The sequence below is a fragment of the Canis lupus genome, chromosome 23, assembly GCF_048164855.1.
Source record: "Canis lupus baileyi chromosome 23, mCanLup2.hap1, whole genome shotgun sequence".
NCBI classification, from domain to species: Eukaryota; Metazoa; Chordata; class Mammalia; order Carnivora; family Canidae; genus Canis; species Canis lupus.
The window spans coordinates 49,903,778-49,929,974 of NC_132860.1; the positions used below are offsets into that span (position 1 = coordinate 49,903,778).

The 26,197-nt window shown below is 32.1% G+C and overlaps 1 protein-coding gene across 4 annotated transcripts in view; it reads left to right on the plus strand.

Annotated features, from left to right (window-relative positions):
- Nucleotides 1-26,197, plus strand: part of CNTN5 (contactin 5) — a 1,277,146-nt gene that overhangs the window by 526,368 nt on the left and 724,581 nt on the right. For all 4 annotated transcript variants that reach the window (XM_072795132.1, XM_072795133.1, XM_072795136.1 and 1 more), the window contains one exon: nt 16,400-16,524. In XM_072795132.1, the coding sequence (XP_072651233.1) occupies nt 16,470-16,524 (55 nt within the window). In that variant the 5' untranslated portion in view covers nt 16,400-16,469. The remainder of the gene's footprint in view (nt 1-16,399; nt 16,525-26,197) is intronic.

Genomic DNA, 26,197 nt, shown 5'->3' on the forward strand with positions numbered 1-26,197 from the left:
TCCTCAAGAGGGAGGGAATCCCACCCAGCAATTAGACAGAGACCTAGCAATGAGATGGAGGCAGAGAGCTGGTTTGACTATAGGCACCACTTACCAAGGAAAATTTCTCCAGAGATGACACAGGGAAATCGCCCTGCAGTTTGCTGTTACTGCTTTTCTGGTCTGATTTAGCTCAAGCTCCAGGTGTCCCTAGACTCGTCCAGTAAACCACAGGGACCAAACACTGCTCACAACAGGCAAAAGGAATCTCTACAGACAACTGGACCAAAGGGTTCATCACAACAGCAAGGTGCATCCAATCAAATAAAGGAGACAACCCTGAAGCACTAGTTTCTGTTGAACATGGGAAACTGCACAGTAGGGCTACAGTACCTCTTCTTCATAAGGTTATTCCATTCAACAGCTGGAGACATATGTGTCTCTCCTAACACAGAGAAACAGAAACAAAGTTAGACAAAATGAAGAAACAGAGGAATATGTCTCAAATGAAAGAAAAGGACAAAATTACAAGAAACCTAAGTGAAATGGAGATAAGTAATATGCCTGATAGAGAATTTAGAGTAATGATCACAAAGAAACACATTGTACTGAGAAAAGAGTGGAAGTCATCAATGAAATCCTTAATGATGAAAGAAGAAAGAACCAGAGATGAAAAGTCACAATAAATGAAATTAAAAATATCTTGATGAAATAAACAGTAGAGTAGACAAAGTGGAAGAATGAATCAGTGACCTGGAAGATACATTAGTGTAATGTAAAGAATCTGAGCAGGTGACAGGAAAAACAAAACGCAAAATGAGAATAGATTTAGGGAACTCAGCAACACCATCAAGGGTAATAATACTCACATTATAGGGATCTTGGAAGCAGAAGAGAAAGATAAGGGGGTAGAAAATGTATTTGAAGAAATAATAGCTGAACACTTCTGTAACCTGGGGAAGGAAACAGAAATCCAGACCCAGAAGATATAGAAATCCCCCAACAAAACCAACACAAAGAAGTACACGACAAGACAGAAATAATTAAAATTGAAAAAAAAAATAGTGATGAAAAGAGAATTTTAATTAATTAATTAATTAATTAATTAATTTATCTATCTATTTGAGGAGGAGGAAGGGGGCAGAAGGAGAGGAGAGAGAAAATCCTTAGCAGACTCTGCACTGGGCATGGGACATGACATGGGGCTCAATCTCTCACACCCTGAGATCATTATCTGAGCCAAAATCAAGAGTCAAATGCTTAACTGACTGAGTCACTAAGGCATCAGAAGGAGAGATTTTTAAAAGCAGCAAAAGAAAAGAAAGCAGTTACATACAAGGGAAACCTGTAAGGCTATCAGTGTATTTCTGGAAAAACTTTGGAGGCCAGAAGAAAATGATATGATATATTCAAAGTGCTGAAAACAAAACAATGTGTGGCACAGAATATTTTATCCTGCAAGGGTATCACTCAGGAGACATAAAGAATTTCCCAAAGAAAAACTAAAGGAGTCTGTAACCAATAAACCAGCCCTACAAGAAATGTTAAATTGGACTCTCTGAGTGGAAAGGAAACACTATAGGCAAAAGTAAGGAAAGTGAGAATTGCAAGAACAGTAGAAAGAAGTATGCCTGTAAAAACTAGTCAAGGGGCTCAAAATAAAAGGATGTAAAGTATCACACAATATTCCAAAAACATGTCAGGAAGAGGAATAAAGAATGATCTCAAACTTCAGATATCATCAACTTCACATAAACTGCTGTATATATATAGAAGATAAACTGAATAGTAACCACAAATAAAAAACTAGTAATACATATGTAAAAAATAAAGAAAAAGGGTTCAAAGTATATCACTAAAGAAAGCCGACTTATGTAAGAAAAGAGAACAAGAGAAGAAAGGAACAAAGAAGAACTACAAAAATAACCGTAAAATAAGTAACAAAATGGCAATAAATGCATACCTATCAATAATTGCTCTTAATGTAAATGGACTAAATGTTCTAATCAAAAGATATAGATAGGATGCAGAATGGATTAAAATTAACAAACACTAAAAGACCCATCTATATGCTGACTAAAAGAGACTTATTTCAGGCCTGTAGGCACCTGCACACTAAGAGTAAAGAGATGAAGAAGCACTTATCATTCAAATAGATGTAAATAGAAACCTGGAGTAACAACTTTTATCAGACTTTAAAACAAATGTTGTAACAAAAAACATAGAAGTACAGTATATAATCATTCAGAGGGCAATAAAATCAGATATATATAACAATTATAAATATTTATGCACCATTACAAGAACACTGAAATAATTAATAAGAAACATGAAATAGTCATTAGTAATATGAATAATAGTAGGGGACTTTAGCATCCCACTTGCATCAACAGACAGATATCCAAACAGAAACAGTGGTTTTGAATGACACACTGGAATAGATGGACTTAACAGATACTCAGAAAACTACATCCTAAAACAGCAGAATACACATTCTTTTCAAGTTCAAATGGAACATTTTCCAGAAAATGTCTCATATTCAGCTACAAAGAAAATCTCAACAAATTCAAAAAGATCAAAGTCATTCCTGGCTTTTCCATGGCGTTTTTCTGACCACAATGCCATGAAACTAGAAATCAACCAAAAGAAAAAGTCTAGAAATAGCATAAATAAATGGAAGTTAAATAAGATGCCCCTAAACAATAAATGGATTAACCAAGAAATCAAAGAGGAAATCAAAAAGACAAATGATGATGGAAACATAACAGTCCAACCTCTTGGGATGTAGCAAATAAGATTTTAAGAGGAAAATTTATAGTATTATAGGCCTACCTCAGGAAGCAGGAAAAAAGCCCAAATAAACAAGCTACCTTTACACCAAAAGGAGCTAGGAAAAAGAACAACTAATAAAACCCCAAACTTTGGGGATCCCTGGCTGGCTCAGCGGTTTGCCGCCTGCCTTTGGCCTAGGACGCTGTCCTGGAGTCCCAGATCGAGTCCCACGTCAGGCTCCCGGCATGAAGCCTGCTTCTCCCTCCTCCTGTGTCTCTGCCTCTCTCTCTCTCTATGTCTATCATAAATAAATAAATAAATCTTTAAAAAAAATTATATTAAAAAAACCCCAAACTTTAGAAGAAAGAAAATAATAAGGATTAAAGCATAAATGAACCAAATAGAAACTTAAAACAATAACAAAAACAAAAAGTGACTGTGTGGCTTAGATGGTTATGCATCTACCTTCAGTTTAGGTCATGATCTCAGAGTCTTGGGATGGAGTCCCATTGGGATGGCAGCAGCAGGGGGCAGTCTGCTCAGCAGGGAGTCTGCTTCTCCCTCTGCTCTTCCCCTTGTTTATGCTCTCTCTATATATATCTCAAATAAATACATATAATCTTTTAAAAGAGTCAAAACAAAACAAAAACAAAGAAACAAACAAAAAACAATAGAACAGATCAATGAAACCAGGAGCTGGTACTTTGAAAGGATCAACAAAATTAAAAACCTTTAGCCAGACTCATCAAAAAAAACAGAGAGAGACAGACAGACAGACAGATAGAAAGAGAAAGGACTGAAATAAACAAAATCCAAAATGAAAGGGAAGAAATAACTGACACCATAGAAATACAAAGCATAGCATACAATTTTTCATAAGAGAATATTATGAAAAATTGTATGCTAACAAATTGGCATATAATTAGACAAACCTAGAAGAAATGGATAAATTTCTAGAAACATGTAACCTCCCAAAATAGAATCAGGAAGAAATAGAAAATTTGAGCAGACTGATTACTGACAATGAAATTGAATCTGTAATCAAAAAACTTTCAACAACAAAAGTTCCAAGGAGATGGTTTCTCAGGTAAATTCTAGCAAACAATTAAAGAAAGGTCAATGCCTATTTTTCTCATAGTATTACAAAAAAATAGAAGAGAGCAAATAAAACCCTTCCACATTCATTTACAAAACTGTATTACTCTGGTACCAAAGTACCAGAACATTCAGCATTACTCTGGTACCAAAACCAGATAAAACCACTACAGAAAAAAAAAAAAAAAAAATAACTATAGGCCAATATCTCTGATGAACATAGATGTAAAAATCCTCAATGAATATTGGCAAACCAAATCCAACAATACATTACATATATTATTTGTCACAGTCAAGTAGGATTTATTCCCAGGATGCAAAGGTGGTTTAATATTTGCAAATCAATCGGTATATTACTTATCAATAAGAGAAAGAATAAAGACCATAAAGTTATTTCAGTAGATGCAGAAAAGCATTGGACGAAGTACAACAAATATTCTGGATAAAAATGCTCAACAAAGTAGGGTTGGAGGGTATATACATGATAAAGGTCTTATATGAAAACTCCACAGCTAACATCACACTCAGTGGCAAAAAAATGAATTTTTCCCATAAGGTCAGGAACAAGACAGGGATGTCCACTCTCAGCACTTTTATTCAGTATAGTACTGGAAGGCCTACCCATAGCAATCAGACAATGAAAAGAAATACAAGGCCTCTAAATTGGTAAAAAAGAAGTAAAACTTTTACTATTTGCAAATGACATGATTTTACATATATAAAAAAAAAAAAACCCAAAGACTCCACCAAGAAACTATTAGAACTGGTAAATGAATTCAGTAAAGTCACAGGATACAAAATCAACCTACAGAAATCAGTTGCATTTCTATATACAAATAATGGAATTGCAAAGAAAAATTAATTATCTCATTCACAAAAGAACCAAAAATAATATAATTCCTGGGAATAAACATAACCAAAGAGGTGAAAGACTTATGCTCTATAAACTATAAAACACTGGTGAAAAGAATTTAAGATGACACAAACAAATGCAAAGGTATTTCATGCTTGTGGATTAGAATAACAAATATTGTTAAAATGTCCATACTACCCAAAGTAAACTACAGATTTCATGCAATCCTTATCAAAATGCCAAAGGCATTTTTCACAGAACTAGAACAAATAATTCTAAAATTTTATGAAACCACTAAAGACCCTGAATAACAAAAACAATGTTGAAAAAGAGAAGCATAACTGGAGGTAATACAATTCCAGACTTCAAGTTATATTACAAAGCTGTAGAAATTCAAACATTATGGTATTGAAACAAAAATAGACACATGAATCAATGGAGCAAAATGGAAAACCCAGAAATGAACCCAGGATAATTTGGTCAATTAATATCAAACAAAAGAGGCAGAATATACAATTGGGAAAAAAGTCTCTTCAACAAATTGTGTTGTGAAACCTGGAAAGCTGCATGCGAAAGAATGAAATTTGTCCACTTTCTTACACCATACACAAAAATAAAATAAAAATGGATTAAAGACTTAAATGTTAAAGCTGAAACCATAAAAATCCTAGAAGAGAACACAGGAAATAATTTTTCTGACATTGACCATAACAACATCTATTTATCTATGTCTCCTGAGGCAAGGGAAATAAAAGCAAAAATAAACTATTGGGACAACATCAAAATAAAAAGCTTCTTTACAGTGAAAGAAATAAGCATAAAAACCAAAAGACAACCTTTGGAATAGGAAAAGATATTTGCAAATGACATATCTGATAAAGAGTTAGTATCCACAATATATAAAGAACCTAATGACTCAACACCCAAAAACCAAATAATCCAGTTTAAAAACAGGCAAAACACATTTCTGCAAAGAAGGGATACAGATGGTCAACAGACATATGAAAAGATACTCAAACAGCAGTTATCATCAAAGAAATCCAAATCAAAAGTACAATGATATTTCACCTCGCACATTTCGTATTGGCCAAAATAAAAATAAATAAATAAATAAGAAAGAACAGTGTTGGTGAGAAGGGGGAGAAAAAGAAAACACTCTTGCACTTTTGATGTGAATGGAAACTGGTACAGTGACTGTGGAAGACAGTTTGAAGTTTCCTCAGACAGTTGAAAATAGAACTACCACAGGATCCAGTAATCACAGTACTGGGTATTTAACCAACAATACAGAACACTAATTTGAAAGGATATATGATCCCCTGTGTATATTGCATCACTATTATAGCCAAACTGAGGAAAATCGCAAGTGTCCGTCCAGAGATGAATGGATAAAGAAGATGAAGGTCAGTCATAAAACTGGAATAAGATCTTGCCACTTGCAACAACATGGATGGATTGTACAACGCTAAGTGAAAAAGGCAGAGAAAGACGAATACCATATGATTTCACTCATATGTGGAACGTAAGAGACAACAAATGGACAAAGGGCAAAACAGATAAACTAAGAAACATAGTCTTAACTATAAAGAAAACATGATGGTTACCAGAGGTTGGGGGGATGGCAGAAATAGGTGATGGGGATTAAAAAGTAGACATGATGAGTCATGTATAGAATGTTAAATAACTGCATTTTTACACCTAATACTAACATAACACTGACTGTTAACTACACTGACATTAAAGTTAAAAACTTAGGGCAGCCCCGGTGGCTCAGCCTTTTAGCGCCGCCTTCAGTCCAGGGTGCGATTCTGGAAATGCGAGATCGAGTCCCTCGTTGGGCTTCCTGCATGGAGCCTGTTTCTCCCTCTGTCTCTGCCTCCCTTTCTCTGTCTTTCATGAATAAATAAATTTTTTTAAAAAATCTTAAAATTAAAAACTTAAAAGACTCTTGTTTCCATATTTGAATGAATTAAAAGAAAATTAAATATCAGGATTAATATAGATAGGTTCCATATTTCTTGCCTTAGACCATGAGTCTAAAATCTTATTGACATCACATTGTTTTTTATACAAAGGAAATCTTTGAGTTTCAAGATCTTTCAGATTTCCAAGTGTCTTCTTATATTATTCTACCTGTCAAGCTGTCAGAACTCCCTCTCAGGCACTAACTTTTAATTCACCAGAAACAAATTAATACTCATCTTTAATCTTTATTACCTACCACTGTTCCGTATATTATGTATATAATATATATAAATATATATTATTTTATTTATATTATTAATTTAAATATATATTTAAAAATTACAAAAAGAAATCATATATTTAAAAATATTTTACGTAGAATTTAGTTACTTTACTTCCTCAGGTAGAAACCTGGACATGTGTCATGATTGGTTTGTTTTCCAGAATGCAATAACCCAGATCTCCTTTTTCATTATTTACACATTTTGCCCTTCTCTAAGACCCTCTCATTGCAAAAAAACAAGATTCAAGTAACAAGTCACTCCTCTCTTTCAGAAGAATCTCTCCTAAAACATGTAAAATTATCTTCTCTTTAATTCTCCATCTCCAAATTTAAAATATTTTCACATCAGTAGAAAATGAAAAAGGCAACTTGCAGATATTATTTAGCTCTCTACACCAGGGATCAGCAGGCAGGAAAACTAATATTGATGCTGATTTTGAATTATATGAAGTGTCAGGCAAGCCCATCCCTTTTTCATGTTTGTTTAATCCGTAAAAATGGATATTTGTGTGTTTTTGTGTACTTTGTATGAGAAAATTAGACATTATTGGAAAATATCTGAGAACTTTGAAATTTGAGTTAGATGATAAGAATAATTTATTTGTATTATTATGATACATATAATAAAAACCCAAGTTCCTTTCTCAGGCCCATTTGTCCTTTAAGATCTAAGTCGTATTAATTCACAGACAAGATTTCCTACTTCTCCTTCCTCCGCATTAGGCTGCAGCTGTGGTGGCATTCTTGTAGCCTGGGTACTCCAAATCCGTTCTCCAATTAAGATTTTTCACTTGCCCTTAATCAGGCAACTTAATAATTTGTTTATTCCTTTCACAACTGGATACTTCAAAATAAGGAGTTTTATGCTGACAGGTGTGAACGTGAGCATTTTCTGGAAGATACAGAGCATAAATTAGGTTTGCAAATGAAAAGACATTTCATGAAGTTGGGCTCCAAAATGTTTGAGGTGGAGTAGTAGATGTGACAACACGCGCAGTTTGAATCACAATCTTGAGAGCTTCTAAAGTTAGACTAAAAATGTCAGGTTTCTGTTTTATAGGACGTATGGAAAGTTGTTTATGTGTTATATTCTATGTAAAAGACTTTTACGTATATAATTTTTTTTCATTACCAAAAAGTGAGGGGTGGTAAATATTTATAATGAATACAGATTTGTTTTCTGACAAATTTCTATTTGTTCATCAGTTAACCTAGGAAAACATAGATATTTTGTAAAAATCTAAATCTCTTACTTTATCTCTGAATATACATAAACTGTTAAACTATTTAGTCATTTCTGATGTATATGCTACTAGTTTCATGTATTTTAATTTTATATTTGCTTTACTTTTTACCCTCTAAGACATAATTATTGTTGTTTTATTATACAATGTTTTCTTTTTATTTCCAATTTCTACTCCCAGTTTTACTGATAAATAATTGACATATTCTACTGTATGAATTTAAATTATAGCATAATGGTTTAATTTATAAACAGTGAAATGATTAACAATAGGTTCAGCTAAAAATTTTTAAAAAAAGAAAAGAAGGAAAATAAAAAAAAATTATTTTCCTGTAAAGGGAATTCTGGGATTAACTCTTAACTTTCCTATATACCATAAAGCAGTGTTAACTATGGTCACCATGGTGTACATTACATTCCTTGTACTTATTTATTTTATAACTAGGAGTATGTACCTTTGACAAACCCTCCAATTTCTCCTTCCCCCATCCTCTGGCTCTGGTAACCACAAGTTTGATCTCTTTCTTTCTTTCTTTCTTTCTTTCTTTCTTTCTTTCTTTCTTTCTCTTCTTTCTTTCTTTCTTTCTTTCTTTCTTTCTTCTTCTTTCTTTCTTTCTTTTTCTTTCTTTCTTTCTTTCTTTCTTTCTTTCTTTCTTTCTTTCTTTTCTTCTTTCTTTCCTTCTTTCTTTCTTTCTTTCTTTCTTTCTTTCTTTCTTTCTTTCTTCCTTCCTTCCTTCCTTCCTTCCTTCCTTCCTTCCTTCCTTTTTCTTTCTTTCTTTCTTTTCTTTCTTTCTTTCTTTCTTTCTTTCTTTCTTTCTTTCTTTCTTCTTTCTTTCCTTCTTTCTTTCTTTCCTCTTTTTCTTTTTTAATGAGTTTTTTGTTTGGTTTTAGATTCCACATATGAGATTGTACAGTAGTTGTTTTTTTTCTGACTTATTTTATTCAGCATACTGCCTTCAAGGTCAATCAATGTAGGATTTCCTCATTTTTTATGGCTGAATAATATTTCGTTGTGTACATATATTGTATTTTCTTCTATTCATCCATCAATAACCGGTTAGATTATTTCTATGTCTTAGCTATTGTAAATAATGATGCTATGCAGATATCTTTCTTTTTTAGTTAGTGTTTCTATTTCTATTGTATTCCCAAAGTGAAATTTCTGGCTTATATGGTAGTTATACTAAAATAGTGGTTATACCAATATACAATCCCAACATTGCACGAGGGTTCTCTTTTCTTTAACATCCATGCCAGAATTTGTTATTTCTTGTGTTTTAATCATGGCTACTTTAAAAGGTATAAGATGATATCTTATTGTAAATTTAATTTGCATTTCTCTAATGGCAAGTGAATGTGAGCATCTTTTCATGTACCTGTTGGTCTTTCATATATCATCTTTGGAAAAATGTCTATTCAGGTCCTTTGCCCATTTTTTTAACCCTTTTTAACTGGGTTATTTGTTTTTTTGTTATTGAGTTATGTGAGTTCTTTATGTGTTTGGATATTAACTAACCACTTATCAGATATATGGTTTGCAAATATTTTTCCACAATTTATAGGTTGTCTCACTTTGCTGATGGTTTCTTTTGCTGTGCAGGGCTTTTTAATTTGATGTAGTTTCACTAGTTTATTTTTTTTTTCATTTTGTTGTTTGTGCTTTAGGTGTCATATCCAAAAAACATTACTAAGACCCACTAAGACAATATTTTCTTAAATTTGCCATCATACCATAGTTTTTGTTTATCGTTTTAGACAATATAGTGTGTTGTTTAAAGTCATGGTCTCTGGACCCAGACTATCCAGTTCCCATCTTTAAAAAATGAGAATAATAATTTTATCTCATAGAATTTTAAGTGGCAAATAAGTTTCTAGAGCAATCATTCTTGGTATATTTTAAACATTATGAATTATCTTCTGTTATGTTTCTTTTATTAATTTCAGAGATTACCTCTGCAATTACTTTTTTCCTTCTACCTTATGAATATCATTTTTAAGTTTTATTCTCAATAAAGATTTATTTTTTTACAAACTCAGTTTTCTCACAAGTTTATTGAGGTATAAATGACCTCTCAGTTTTTGAATAAGTTGGAAAAGCTTTATTTAACTCTTGTCCTTTAAGGAAACTCTTACTAGGTTTAGAACTATATATTGACAGTTATTTCTTACCAGCACATTATTCCAATATTTTTGGAACTCATTTTTGCTATTAGTAAGTCAACAGAGAGTCTGATTTTTCCTTTTCTTTTATATATATATATATATAATTAATGCCTTTCTTTCTCTCTGGCTGTTGTTTTGCTTTGATTTTGTTTTGTTTTGTTTTGTTTTTGTTTTTGGTGGTAAGCATTTTCATTATTATTTTACTGGTTATTTATTCTTCTTGAGTTTTTCTGGTCTTTCTGAATTTCAAAATTGGTAAATCAGCTCTGAAAAATTTTAGTAATTATCTATCTCTTCACATATTGCTTCATCACATTCTCTTTTTCTGAAAATCTGATTAGACATATAAAATATTCTTACTATATCCTCCATTCTGTTTACTTTCCTTTCATATTTTCCATCCATTATTCTTTCTGGGCTGCATTCTAGACAATTTCTTTATCTTTGCTTCATTTTTTTGTAATATCAATTTCTTTATGCTTAAAAACATAACATATATATTTGTTTAATAATATGCGTCTGAAACATCAAATATCTAAAGTCTTTGCAAGTCTTATTCTGACTTTTATTGATTTGTTGACTCTCACTCATAGTGATTTGTTTTCCTGATTATGTTGTAAATATTGACTATGATTTTTTCTCAATGAAATTTTCTTTTTCTTTCCATCTAGTCTCATGGTTTAAGACTAAAATTTTTCTTTTCCTTCTCTGTGGGTAGCGTATCTCTCTAGAGGGACATTTCTAGGTCACCTCAACTATGATTTTGAAACCCTTTGGGATTCTAGACATATGGAGTTTCCTATTTGAACACCTACACTGTGGGCTGAGGCTTTGGTTTTGGTTCCTATAATCTCAGAGAAGCCATGAACAGCACGGTGAGGTTCACAGGGATTTGATAAATGACCTCACAGGGATTTGATAAATGACCTAACAGCGAAAGTTATCTCCATTTTCAGCTTGCTGCTTTTCTCTCTGTTTGCTCTTTAGTTTTTCCATCTGAATTAATTCTTTGAGATATTGAAAAGTATTTTATACTTTGTATTATTTTAAGAAGGAAGCTTTGTCATCATATCTAGTTTCCAAATTATTGGAAAGGATAACCTTCTGTTATCTGACTATAGAATGGTATTCAAGATCCCAAAACAAGTTCTGTCAGAATTTACATGGAGGCTAGTGTCAGATGCAGTAAGCAACAGTTCTGTCTTCACACTTTCCTTATACCCATTACCTGATGATGAGAATCATGGTACATTTCAGCACCAGTTTTTTAGAGTGTTTTTTTTTTTTTCCTTTTCTTTTCTGGTTCTCATCTCCTTTAAGTGCACTGTCTATTATCAAATAATCTTGAGCCATATTTTTCTCTACTCTTCTGTTTTAACTAAAATTACAAAGTTGACTTGAAGTCTCAGAAGACTAGTGCTGCCACATCTCAAATCTTTGCTGAATCCCTTTCTGTGAGGCAGGTTCTGTTGAGGTAAAAATAAGTTTTTGGACTTAAAAGGATGAGTGAGGAAAATAGACCATAACAATGTTTAACTATACACTGTAGAAAACTATACCTCTAAATTTATGTAAACACTATGAACCCCACCTTCTATTTATAATCTATAGTCTTTTGTGCAGGAAACAAAAGTGTAATTTATTTTCTTCATGACTTACAATATCATAATTCACTCTGGTTGTGTTTGAAAGCAAAAAGTCTCTCTACTTGGCACTGCTCCTTGGTCCTCAAGGGGTGTATGATAGCAATTATAACAAAGCCAACAAATATGCTTTTCTTTACTTTAGTTTTTATTTTATTTTTTTTCCTGCTAGATCTTATGTTGCATCTCATTATTTGTTGTTTTCTCCAGGTGAACCTCAAGGACATATAAAATACAACACCACATCAAAGCTTATTAATGTTTGTTTTTTTTTTTTTCTTCCATGAATTCTGTCCTAGCCTTGCTTAGCCTTTAATGGATATCTTCCTATCAAAAGTGCCACTGGCTCCATTTTTACAAAAAGTCATAGTTGAGATGGAGAGTAAGATACACAGAAAAGATATATTTGATTATGTTACTTCTTTTACTAAAATTTACATTCAGGTCCCTCATTGTAGCCCTGTCAGATGCTAATTAGAATAGAAACACTTTTACTCCACTGTTCTAATTTGCCAATTAACACTCCTTATTGTGTCCATAAATAAAAATAATTAATTCAGAATATGCTAGATGCTGATGACTAAGTAAGCTTATCTCTAGTTTACTCACTGCCACTAAGTAAGTTGCATACTTACTAATATTCAGTTGTGTTTGTGCTGTTTATAGAGATTGTACTTGATGCTATTAGGCAATTCAAATAAACATTATGCAAATTAATGGCATATGAGTACACCAACAGTGAGGGTATTTGGTTCTATGAAAACGAGATTTTTTAAAACCACAAAAACTAATATCTTGAATAAACTCAATAAAATAAGTGACTTAGAAAATGCTATAAAAGTAGGTGTGTATGAGGCAAATGTATAAAAATAATAATAAAAAACCCTTCAAGGATACAGTCATCAGACCACTTCGAATGGCCTTGTAACACTTTGAAGAAATTAAAAATTGTATATGATGTATTACAGGCAGGACTTATGTAGTAATAATTCATGATGTTGAGGAAAAGGAAAATATTTTTTCCATCAGAATATTGATCCTCAGAAAAAGAAAACCTCAATCCTATATAGTAAGATTGGCCAAAATTATAGTGTCAAATCAGACTAATTAAATTATAACATTTAAGGTATGTTTGTATGATTTTTTATTTTTTTATTATTTTTAAAGATTTTATTTATTTATTCATGAGACACACACACACAGAGAGAGAGAGAGAGAGGCAGAGGCAGAGGCACAAGGAGAGGGAGCAGTCTCCATGCAGGGAGCCTGACGTGGGACTCGATCCCAGGACTCCAGGAACATGACCTGAGCTGAACACGCCGCTGAAGGCGGCACTAAACTGCTGAGCCACTGGGGCTGCTGGGTTTGTATGATATTTTTAAAAAAATTAACTCAGTACCAGTCCCAATTATATCAGATAAGAGGGTTTCTGGGATCTCTTGTAGACATTGCTGGTGAAGTTTTATAAGAGATGATGTGGCTTAAAGGTCAACATTATTCTTACCCCAGTTATGACTTTCACTAGCTATATGATCTTGGGCAAGTTATCTTCATCAATAAAATGTGTCAAGTTAATTTACAGAGGCTGTGTAGGTAAAATGCATAACATAATGTCTAGCACATAGGATTTTATGAACGATAGCCACTGCCAGTATTAAATTCTTCTTGTATTACTTTGTGCCAAATAATTTATTTACCAGAGATTTCAGTTTATCCAATAATTGTTATTCAAAAATATTAATTATATAGCTACTAAAACCAGGCCTACTGAGTCTACAAAGATGAACAAGACAAAATTTCTTGCTTTCATGCACATCACATCCTAGTAGGAGAAAAAGATGATTAAAAAGAAAATAAATAAATAGCATAACATCGGGCAATGATAATTTAAAAGAATGAAATGATAATTTAAAAGAGTAATGTAGGAGAGTCCAATGCAGTGACAGGGCTGCAGGGAATGGAGTGGGGAGGGACTTCCTACTTATAGGAAAGGATCAAGAAGAGTCTGAAGAGCAGAATCTTTAATGATTTAAAGTTATCCAGTCTGGAAAGAACCTGATGATGAAGGGGTTTAGGCAAAGGAAACAATGAGTGCTTGGCATATTTCAGGAGCAGCAAGAAAGTCAGTGTGGTAGAAATGGAGTCTAGAGGAATAGAAGTTGAAGTCAGAAAGTTATGTAGGTACTAGGCAACATATCATTTTGTAGACTATATAAGGAGTTTGGATTTTAAGAAAAAAACCCACCAAAACAGGGGAATAATATAGCCTGATTTATATTTTAAAATATAATTATGTTTTAGGGGCACCTGGATGTCTCAATCAGTTTAGTGTCTGCCTTCAGCCCCGGTCATGATCTCAGGGTCCTGGGATCTAGCCCTGCATCAGGCTCCCTGCTCAGTGAGGAATCTGCTTCTCCTTTTGCCCCTTCTCCTACTCATACCCATGCTCCCTCTCTTTCTTTCTCTCTCTCTTTCTCAAATAAATAAAATCATACACACACACTATATATATATATATATATATATATATATATATGTATATATGTGTGTGTATACACATAAATTATGCTTTAAAATAGCTTGTAAGGGTCAAACTGTAGAAATCATTGGTAGAGAACTGGAGAGACCAACAGGCAATAATAGAAATCTCTCGACATGCTCACATCTGAATATCATTCATAAGGCAGTTTAATATATACGTCTTAAAAAAACTGACATTCAAATGGCAAAATGTTATCCCTTAATTTTCTATAACATATGTTTAGCATTTCTACTTAAAATTCCAATTAAGATGTGATGTTTTAACTATCTACACATTCAACTACACAATGAATTTATTAGTTATAAGCCACTAAATTAGTGTATCAGGTTTCACAATCTGAGAAAAGTCCATTTCAACATGGATTGAAAATTCATTAATTCAAATGTGCATTTCTCATGAATCATAATTGTACTACCAGCAACTTTAAGTCTCTTATGTTTGTGTGTGAAGTGCTAATTTTCTTCTTTTCCTTCTTGGTAAAACAAACAGTATATAAATAATAAAAATATTTTAAATTGTAAAAATTAGTAATAAGATCTTTTTTTGTGCTTCAGGTTGTCTTGTTTCTGATATTTACTTAGAAGAAAAAATGAAAAGTATCTTTTTTTTTAAGTAGGTGGCTATAAAACAACCATTTTTAGTTGTAATAACTCTTTTTCTCCATTTGTGATATATTACCATGCAACTCAAATAGATAATCAAGGCTTAGCATTAAAAATATTAATGAAATGAAACTAACATTATTCGGGGAGAAGATTCACTAATAGATTTCCTTGTTTGGGCATGACTATAATAAAATTATTATGTAGCTAAGGGGGAAAGTGCTTGCCTATATATTTAAGATTTTTTTCTAAAAGATGGAGATAATCTGAACTTCAAGTCTATAGGAAGGAAATAGTTGCTAAGAAACGATCATTATTTAAAAAATTATTAACACGCTGTACTGTTATTTCCAAATTTAATCACTTTGGGCTAAGAAGGACACCACTGACACTTGAAAACTCAGAAGTTACTTGTCTATTATAAGAATTTCTAAAGCACATTTGCCAAGTTCTTGCAGGAAATTTCGTGCTAGAATTTTTTTATTTTTTATGTTTATCTTATCTTTCAGGACAATAATGGAACAAAATGATATTAATGTGCTACACTCATCATTGTTATAAAAATGCCATTAGATGAGAAACGTTAAATATTCACAAAAATATTCCCTTTAGATTCTGGCTAGCAGAAGATGCTGATAGAAGTATCAAAGGAAGGAAATATAGCACAGTGCAGATAATCACAGGAGTTATAATCAAACGCAGTTGACATTAATAATTGAGAAATTTTCCTGTGGAGGTTTAGATGAGCAACAGGCACAATAGGCACTTGGCTAACTGACCATTAGTTATATTCTAGACCAGAGGTGTATATATTAACATAACTGGTTTTTCTATCCTATTTTTCTAGTCTAATAATTTGTATAATTAATAAATATAGCTATTATATATTCCCTGTGAGGAAAAACTATCTCCATTAGAACCTGATATTCCTATTTCCTGTAAGTATTCTGTGACGGAGTATTCAATATTAATAAATTATGTAATAATATGTATAAGTAAATTATATAAATTCAATATAAATAAATATATTCAATATAAATGAAGTTATTCAATATAAATAAGCTTCTCTAAAGTTTTCATGTTGTGCATTATATTAATTTTAATGAAATTGTATTATTGTTGTCAATAGCCAAGTGTATATTAATCTGACCTTTGCAATAAAAGGTATTTATTATTTTACTGTGATATTCTTGAGTTAGTTTGTGTTTGTCTACTTTTTTGTTTTCTCAGTTTTTGAAAACTGTTATTTATTTCAACAGGGTATTATTTAATGAAGAAAAATCAGAGCTGCTAAACACATTGAGACACAGGATAGCCTAGTAACCAAGGATGGCTTCCTCTTGGAAACTAATTCTGTTTTCATCAGTAGTTGGGTGTTTTTCAGGTAAGAATTTTTCTGTACATATCAAATAATAAAAATATATTAAAGTCTTCATTACAAGATATCCTCAAGTGTTCATTTAAATTTATATCAGAAGTCACACTTTTCAATAAAAAACAATTCTTAAACCTTTGTTAGCATTGCAAATAATAATATCCAATTCAATATAATAGAGTATCTAGGAAAATACTATGTAAATGTTAATAAAATGAGTATCCATTCTACCTCATTGACTTTCATTTACAATGTACACCAGCGTTAGGCTTTAGAAGATTTGGAGATATATATATATATATATATATATATATATATATATATATATAATAATCAGTTATAAAAATGTCTCATTACAATGCTAAATTTGACCATAGAAAGACAGAATCATGCTGGATTTATTATACTCACGCATATCTCCAGAGTGAAATTTTTGGTTGTCCCAGCTTCTCTAACTTTGTTTTGATCAATCTTATTGTTCTATATCTTGAATCTAAAATGACATCTTTTCTGCAAAAGTAGATTATGTTCTTTGGAGTAATACTATCATAATGCTAAAAATGAATATGCCACAGTTTTTGTTTAATTTAAGAATATCTAGAAGTTAAATAGTAGTGATGATTTAAATGTTTATACATGTAACATTTATAGCTTGATTTGATTTAACTCAATGGCTCTGTTGTGTTCTTAAGTGCTATCAGGGTAACTTCAACTTTGTATGATGGATAAAAGCAAAGAGGGGGCAGCCCGGGTGGCTCAGGGGTTTTTTAAAAGCAAAGAGGGGGCAGCCCGGGTGGCTCAGGGGTTTAGCGCCGCCTTTAGCCCAGAGCATGATCCTGGAGACCAGGAATCGAGTCCCGCGTCAGGTTCCCTGCATAGAGCTTACTTCCCCCTCTGCCTGTGTCTCTGCCTCTCTCTGTCTCCCTCTGTGTCTCTCATTAATAAATAAATAAAATCCTTAAAAAAAAACAAAGAGGTAATCAATTTTGATTAATTTCTTATTTTATATATAAGTGCATGTTATATACTTAAATGTAATAACTAACATATTTACATGTATCTCAATGCTTTTGGAAAATATTTAAAAGCCTCTTCTTTGTTGAAATACTAGAAATTAATTGCAAAACAACAAAACAATCCTTCATTATTATTATTATTATTAATAATATTATTATTATTATTATGTTATGCACCACAGATTATAGAAAAAAAACAGGTTTAAGAAGAGAAAGGAAAGAAAATTTTGGTAGAAACATCTGTGAAAATGTGAAAAAGTAAAAAAATATGAAAAAGAGGCATTAAAAGTTAAATGAAATCCCTGGTCCATCCACCTTATGGTTACTTTATTTTTTTAAGATTTTATTGATTTATTTATTCATGAGAGACACAGAGAGAGAGAGTCAGAGACATAGGCAGAGGGAGAAGAAGGCTCCGTGTAGGGAGCCTGATGTGGGACTCGATTCCAGGACTCTGGGATCACACCTGAGCTGACACTCATTTGCTGAGCCACTCCGGCATCCCAACGTTATGGTTACTTTAAAAAGAAATTAAAAATCTTGAAATATTTTATCTTATTTTAGGTTCTTTCTGTGTAGTACATGGACGAATCCTATAAACATATTGCTGATTGATAGAAGCCAGTCTGAACAGGCTGGATATTGCATGATACCACTTATGTGGCCTTTTGGTAAAGGAAAACTATAGAGACTGCACAGATTACTGATTGTCAAATGTTGGGACAAGGGGATAAATAAATGAGTGAATGAAGTATATTTTTTAGGGTGATGTGATATTCTGTGATATTCTAATGTGATATTCTAATGGTGGATGCATGTCATTACACATTTATCAAAACCAGTAGAACTTTATAGCACAAAGTAAACATCGATGTATACAAATTTAAAAATAATAATAATTTATGAGTTTAGAGGATCCCAGAATGAAAGAATGAAAGGCAGAATGTGACAATCTAACTATATTACAAATGTATGAAGCAACTTCACTTAGGGCAGTGGGAGACAAAGATAATGATTTAAGTAATATGGAAATTAATTCTCAAGACTAAAACAACAACAACAAAAACCAAAACACACAACAATTTGTTCTTTGGTAATATACTCTAGTTAGCAATATTATTATTGGTAACTCTAAAACCATTATACATGAAATTGAACAATGAAGTCAGTGGCTGGTGGATGGTAGAAGCCAGGTTTCTCACTGTTAGAGTGGGAGATTTCAGATAAGCAAGAAAAGGAGAGCATGGTCAATGTGGTAATGGGTTAGCATTAAAGACTACAGTATGAACTCACATATAGCTTAATGTAGGTACTGATGGTTACATACAAAAACTATAGATATGTATATATATACATGGCTAGGTTTACACACACATATTGTGTTCTGAGATGGCCTAGAAGGAACGTATATAGTAGAAACCAATACACAAAGTGCCGAGACAAGACCTTGGTTTCTAATACTACTCTCCTGTTAAAAGGTTGAGAGCTATTTGAGGAAGGACTAACTCTAGGACTGAGGCAGAAAGTGTACTTGACCAGCCTAGAGTATCTTATAATAACAGAAAGTAAGGAAGTGCTAAAACAAATCAACAAACAAACAAATAAACATGATGCGGAGGGCAAGTCAAAGGAACACAGGAAGCAACTGAAAAAGTTCCCAATGGCCCAAATTGGAAAAAAATTGAGCAAGAAAATAATGCAGCATGAGTTATAAGCCAAAGAATAAAATAATTACCCATAAGTCCATATTAATATAACAAGTGAATGAATAAATAAATTAATCAAAAGAATAGACAAATTTCCCACATAAATGAATTTCAAATAATTTATGAAAATATTTTTTTTTCTCAAGGAAGTGGAATGTAATTTCCCCTTCCTCTAAATGTGGGCTGTCCACAGTCACTTGTTTCCAAAGAATACAGAGTGGAAAAGAGGAATAAAAAAAGTAACTTCCCACAGAAGGAGATTGATAAACCTTCTTCAACCCAGTGATGATCAAGGCCAATATCAGCAAAGAGAATATTTACCTTTAATATGATGTGATGACAATGGTACCTTATCTCTGTGATTTCCTCGTTAAAACCTATATCCCCACTAATCATGAGAAAAATATCAGACAAGTCCAAAATGAAAGACACACTATGAAATGCTTAGCCAGTACTCCTCAAAAATTTGAAGACTATCAAAAAACTAGGAATATTGGAGAAACCCAAAGAAAGAGGAAGCTAAGGAGACAAAAAAAACCCTAAATGTAATGTGTGACGCTGCTATAGATAGAATGCTTTAATAGAAAAGAACATTGTATAAAAACCGAGGGAATATGCATAAAGTATGCATATAAAGTTAGGAAGTAGTGGAAAATAAGTCTTATGACAGTGAGTTGTGAAATGATTAGTAGAGGAGAAAAATTACTCAATTATTATAAATTTTGTTTTCTGAGAAGTTGAGCCAAGCAAAAGAAAGAGAAAGAATGGCAGATAACTTAAAAAAGATAGAATTTCAAAAGTGTGTGTATCCATGTTTGTGGATGTGTTTTAAGCCTAGAGAAACTACTATTTACAGAAATTCAATCCACAGATTATATTATATGCATTTTGATTGTATATTGCACTGGTTTTTGCTGCATAATGAATCATCCTCAAACTTCGTAGTGTACACACACACACAAACACACACACACACCAAACATATTATTTCCCACAATTCTGGGTGTCAGATTAGTGGTTCTTCTTGTTTGGACAAGTTCAGCTGATCTTTGCAGTCCCTGGGAGGTTTGAATGAGTAGGTTTGAATAATGCATTTAGCCTCATGCTGCTGCTGATTAGCTCCTACTAGGAAAGGCAAAGGGAATGGCTTGATCATGTCTCTGATTTTCCAGTAGTCTAGGCCGGGCTCTTTCACATAGTTGCTCAGATAGGTGAAGCAAAATTAGGAATAACTCCCAATTTGCAAGTACTTTTCAAGCCTCTGTATCATGTTAGCTAATGTCTCCTTGACCACAGCAAATTACATAGGCCAAAAGAGAATTCAAGAAGCAGCCTCTTGAAGAGAGTAGTTTGCAAAAGCACACTGTAAACATATGGAACACAGTGTTATTAACTTAGGCACTATGCGACATGGTAGATCTCTAAGACTTACACATTTTGCATAGTTTATATTTTGTACCCTTTGGATAAAGGCTTCTTGCTTCCCCCCCTCTAGCCCCTTGGCACCCACCATTCTACTCTCTGCTTCTATGAGTTTGACTATTTTAGACTTTTTATAGGTTCTTTATATAAGTGTCATACTTAAAAATTTGCAAAGAGGGTAAATTTTAAGTGTTCTTACCACAAAATAAAATAATAGTAATAACAACAATAAGAAGAATAATTAAGAATAATAGTAATAATAAAAAGGGCTGGCAAAACTTTTGGAAATAATGGGTATGCTTAGGGGATATATTATGGTGATGGTTTCACAAATGTATACTTATTCCAAAATCATCAAGTTGTATACATTAAATATGTACAGCTTATTTTGTATAAATAATATTTCACAAAGTGGTTTAAATAAAATATGCATAAATAATAAGAAATAATCATGCCCATTTTTGAGCTCTACTACACAAGTATATCTATGAATATTTTATATGCAAATAGTAGTCCTGTTTTAGTTAACAATAAAGAAGATGAAAGATTTCTTTGTATCTTTATTTCAGATATTGTGACAGTGAGAACAATATGATCTAACTTCATTAGTTGAGCTTAAAAAAAAACTTTAAAAATCAGATACTGTGACAGTGAGAACAGTATGATCTAACTTCATTAGTTAGGCTTAAAAAAAACTTTAAAAATCAGTAAAATTATTTTTATCAATATACAATAAATTGAATAACATCTAAGCTTTTCATGATAGAATGTATGAAATTGGGGGAGGAATCATAATTAGTATAACCTAGTTCTGTATGTATACACAAAAACAATCAACATTTCAACTTCTACTGTGTCAAAATCCATGTTATTATTTTCCTTAAAAAAATGATTCTTCAAAGATATTTTATCCTTCAAATGTGTATATAGGCAGCAATTGAGAGGAAGTAATATGGTACAGGATTCACTCTTTTTGAATTTATAAGTAACTTTACTGACATTCCTTGGTTCTGTAAATTGCTTTTCACTTAATCTTCATGTTTAAACAAATACAACAAAAACTAAAGGGTTTAAATTATCTGCTCTGTTTTACAGAATATCCTATCTAATGTGTATTTTAATCATCATAGCCCTTTGAGAATGTAGCTAGTAACTATTCTAATGTCTTTTAAAATATGTAACATTTAGAAATAAGTATCATAATAATAGTCATCAACAATATGTTTCTTTTTGTGAAATATAATATAATGGCTTGATACGACACTGAGCTTAAGAGAGAGTGCAGAGACGCCTGGGTGGCTCAGTGGTTGAGCGTCTGCCTTTGGCTCAGGGCGTGATCCCAGGATCCAGAGATTGAGTTCCTCGTTGGGCTCCCTATGAGGAGCCTGCTTCTCCCTCTGCCTATGTCTCTGCCTCTCTCTCTGTGTCTCTCATGATTTTATTTAAAATCTTTAAAGAAAAAGAGAAAGAGAGAGCGTTAAATTATACCAATACAAATATTAATTATTTATTATAATAAATAAGCTAGAATAAGCTAGAAAATAGTTACTGTTATCCATGTTATATTATCATTTGGTTTAAGGATTTCGAAAAAAGCATTATTTTTTAGTCCCCAATACTAGCATATTGTTTTCTTTTTTAAATTTTATTTAAATTCAATTAACTAACATATAGTACATCATTCATTTCAGTACATAGTGTTCAGTAATTTTTCAGGTGTATATAATACTCAGTGCTTATCACATCAAGTGCCCTGTTAATGCCTGCATAAAATTGTTTTCCACATCCCAAATCTGCTTATACATTACTATCAAGTTTATAGACTTAGAAAAATATTTAATTAGATTTATTAAAACTAGATGTATTTATATTTCATCTACATTGAAAAAATCTCCCTCACTAAATTTTTAAAAATCAAGATTAAAAATAATTTGTAGTCATGTGACCTGATTTCTTATATCTTGGCAAGTAAAATATTATTTGTTCTCAATAAAGATGAAGCTGGGGGAGTTTCTATTACGTGCCCAATAACACACAGATGTAACTAGTGGAAGAATAATGGGAAGGCTGCCTCCTAAAGCAATGATTTCAACATACCAGACTACATGAAGGGGAGATAAGAGAGAAAATTCAGGTCACAGAGTTACACTGACTTTCTTCTGATGTAAGTACATGCAATTCCTTTTTCCTGAATACTTTCAGATGCTTCTGATGCAAGTCTTACTGCTTTAAAAACAGTTAAAAAGACTACACATTTTCCCCTCCACTTTCACCTCATTCTCCTTCATTGAGTTAAATTCATTTTATTGGACAGGTGACAGTTTGTTCTTTCTGCCAAGAAGATGATATACTATTGACCAGAGAATGTCTGTCATTGATAAGCTTATACAAATACTCTCCTTCTTCTTGGCATCAGTGGGGTAATAGGACAGAACTTCTTCACTCATTGCTAGTGCTGCCTAAGAACTTTAAAGAGAAAAAAAAAAAAAAGAACTTTAAAGAGAAATGAAAAGAGAAGTGTTACAGAAAACAGGTGCCTGATAATTTTAAGTCTGATTGGCCTACTGCAGTTGAGAAAGAGAAATGGATTGTGGTCCCTCTGTGATCATTTTGAAATTATATATTTGCACATTTTATCAGTCCCCCAGGAGGTCATGATGATAAAGAGACTGCCTCAGTGCAAAAAACCCAAGTTGATTCTTATCAGCTGTGCACTGGAGATATTAGACGTGTAATTAATCAGAAGACAATTTAATTTCTTCTTAGTAGGAGGTGGGGATTTGAAGGCAGAGTGTACCTGAATTTGGTTTTATTTATTTTTATCTTAAAGGCAAAGAAAATGTTATAATGCTAAAAGCAATGTTATCAGCAATTCCTAGAGTGATATAAAAGAGAGCCAGATTCAATAACCCAGAGAAATGAGAGTAAATATGTGTTCTCAGTGTTTTGGAGAGTAAAGAGAGAATTTACTAGGTCAGCTGAATGTTATTTCTCTTACATAAGAAAAATTAAAATAGTTTTCCACTTGATTATTGGCTAAGCAAAATATATCAGTGTTTTATAATGTACAAAGTGCCATGAAAGCTATCTCAGGCTTCTTCAACTGGATTAACTCTTACTTAAACTATTGTTTTCAAAAATAATAAATCTTTGCTGATAAAATATCAACCACGAACATTAGTTATTGTAAAATAAGGTTCAGAAAATTCATACTGTATCAACTGTCCACAAGAACTTATAAACAGATGTTTATGATATTATTTATTATGTACAGATAAATTTCTGCTACAGTACTAAAACAGTGAAATATGTCTATTTGTGGTGAAGATTGTTTTATTGCTTAGCATGAACTTCTGAGGAGATGCTTCTATTTAGTAGTTCAAATAATTTGTCAGCAAGAAAACAGCTACATATTCTATATCTTATTAATTCAATACAGGTCTATTCTGTTCATAAAATGTAACAACAGCTACATTCATGAGAACCCAAAGAAGCTGGACACAACTGAGATGCAGAGAAATACGGAAAAAAAACCTCCTAATTCTCCTTGATTTTATTTTATTTATTTTATTTTTTTTTTCTCCTTGACTTTAAATAAATTTACAGCAGACTTATCAGGACCAAATTTTTAAAATATGTCATGTGTAAAATGAATCACATATAACTAATTGTAAGAGTAAAAAAAGTTAAGTTTAATTTAGGTATTTGGGAAAATCTTACTTTGCTAACAGCCAAGTCAACTTCAAGAAGTATATAACTTCTTGAAACTGTAGATTTCTATATTCGGTAATATTTATTTGATAAATCCATCAACCACAATATTTTTACAGCATTTGAAAAAATACTTTCCATTCTAATTATTACCATAGCTTTAACACAAAGCTTTATCAGAAAATTTAGGTATCTTACGATGTGTTTATGGTGGTGTCTGTGCTTAGGGTATTACTCTTCCTATGGATTTAGAATGTGGTGGAACCATCCAAATGGCCCAAATCAGGGAAAATGGTTTTAAGTGATGATATTTTTAATTTTAGTACTTGCATATTTGCAATTACAATTTTATGTGCTTACATTTTTAAAAAAGGACTACCTGCTCTATAAAAACATAGACAATTTATGCTCTATTTGCTATTTTTTATACAAGACCTAGAATAACACTTTCTATAAGTACGGGTACATATTTTTTTAAAAGTTTTATTTATTCATGAGAGACAAAAAGAGAGAGACAGAGACACAGGCAGAGAGAGAAGTAGACTCCCTGTGGGGAACCTGAATCCCAAGACCCCAGGATCACAACCTGAGTTGAAGCCAGACACTCAACCACTGAGCTATCCAAGTGCCCATGGGTACCTATTTGTAAACAAATGAAAAAAAATGAAAAAAAAGATTAATTTTTAATCATTTTGATTAAAATGTTTAATCAAAATTATTAAAATTATTTAGTCAAACAAGCATTTGATTCTTTTCTTCTGTGAAGAGAGGCATAAATGATGTTTCTGGTTATAGCAATTTCTGGTCAGAAAACCTCCAAAGATAATAGATAATTTTGGATTTTCTAACCTGGTCATTCTAATACCTTTTAAAACAATGAACTAAATTGAGGTATTTTTGGATACCCTGTAGTTCTGGGGTAAATAAGTAGCAATTATTTTAGGTTAGTTTGGGAGATTGTGAAAACAAGCATTAAAAATGAAAGAAAAAGGAGGAAAGAAAGAAAGAAAGAAAGAAAGAAAGAAAGAAAGAAAGAAAGAAAAGAAAGGGAAAGAGAAAAAGAAAAGGAAGAAAAGAAAGAAAGAAAGAAAGAAAGAAAGAAAGAAAGAAAGAAAGAAAGGAAAGAAAGAAAGAAAGAAAGAAAGAAAGAAAGAAAGAAAAGAAAAGAAAAGAAAAGTAAAATATTAAAAAAAAAAAAAAAACAACAGCTAATCTCTTTTCATCACCAATGTCCTTGATCAGGCACCTGAGGTCTCATGCTACACATTTTCACTCAGCAAGGAGGTCTGGCAGATTGTTTCAAGATGTTCTAAAGTTCTCCAAGAGAACATCTGACTTATGTGCTTCTCTAACTTGCTCTTCTGTAATAATTTAGATAATGCCTTTGAAAGGCATTCTGATAATGTCTTTGTTGGCCTAGAGCTATTTTTGTCTAATGCCAAAATTGAGCAAGAGCTATTTCAATATGGCCCCTGGATCCATACTCCTAAAGGAATGGGCTAGGTTTTGTTTGTTTGATGACTTTTTTCTAAAAGATAAATAGAACTCAAGATGGAAGATTCATTTCACTTATGATTCAGTTTGTGTTCCAAAAAATATCATAGCTAAGACTAAAAAGTTCAAAGTGGGCATAGCAAAAGTAATTTATCAAAGGCATTTTGTATTAGGAATAGAGATTACAGACATAAAGAGCATTTAAAAAATATTCTCATTCTCAGTGGCCTAATTTCAAGTATCTTTTAGCCCAAAAATTTTTTTATCTCTAATTTAGCAATTATTAATTTAGTTCTTACTTTATGTCATTATAGTCACTAAGGATATAGCAGT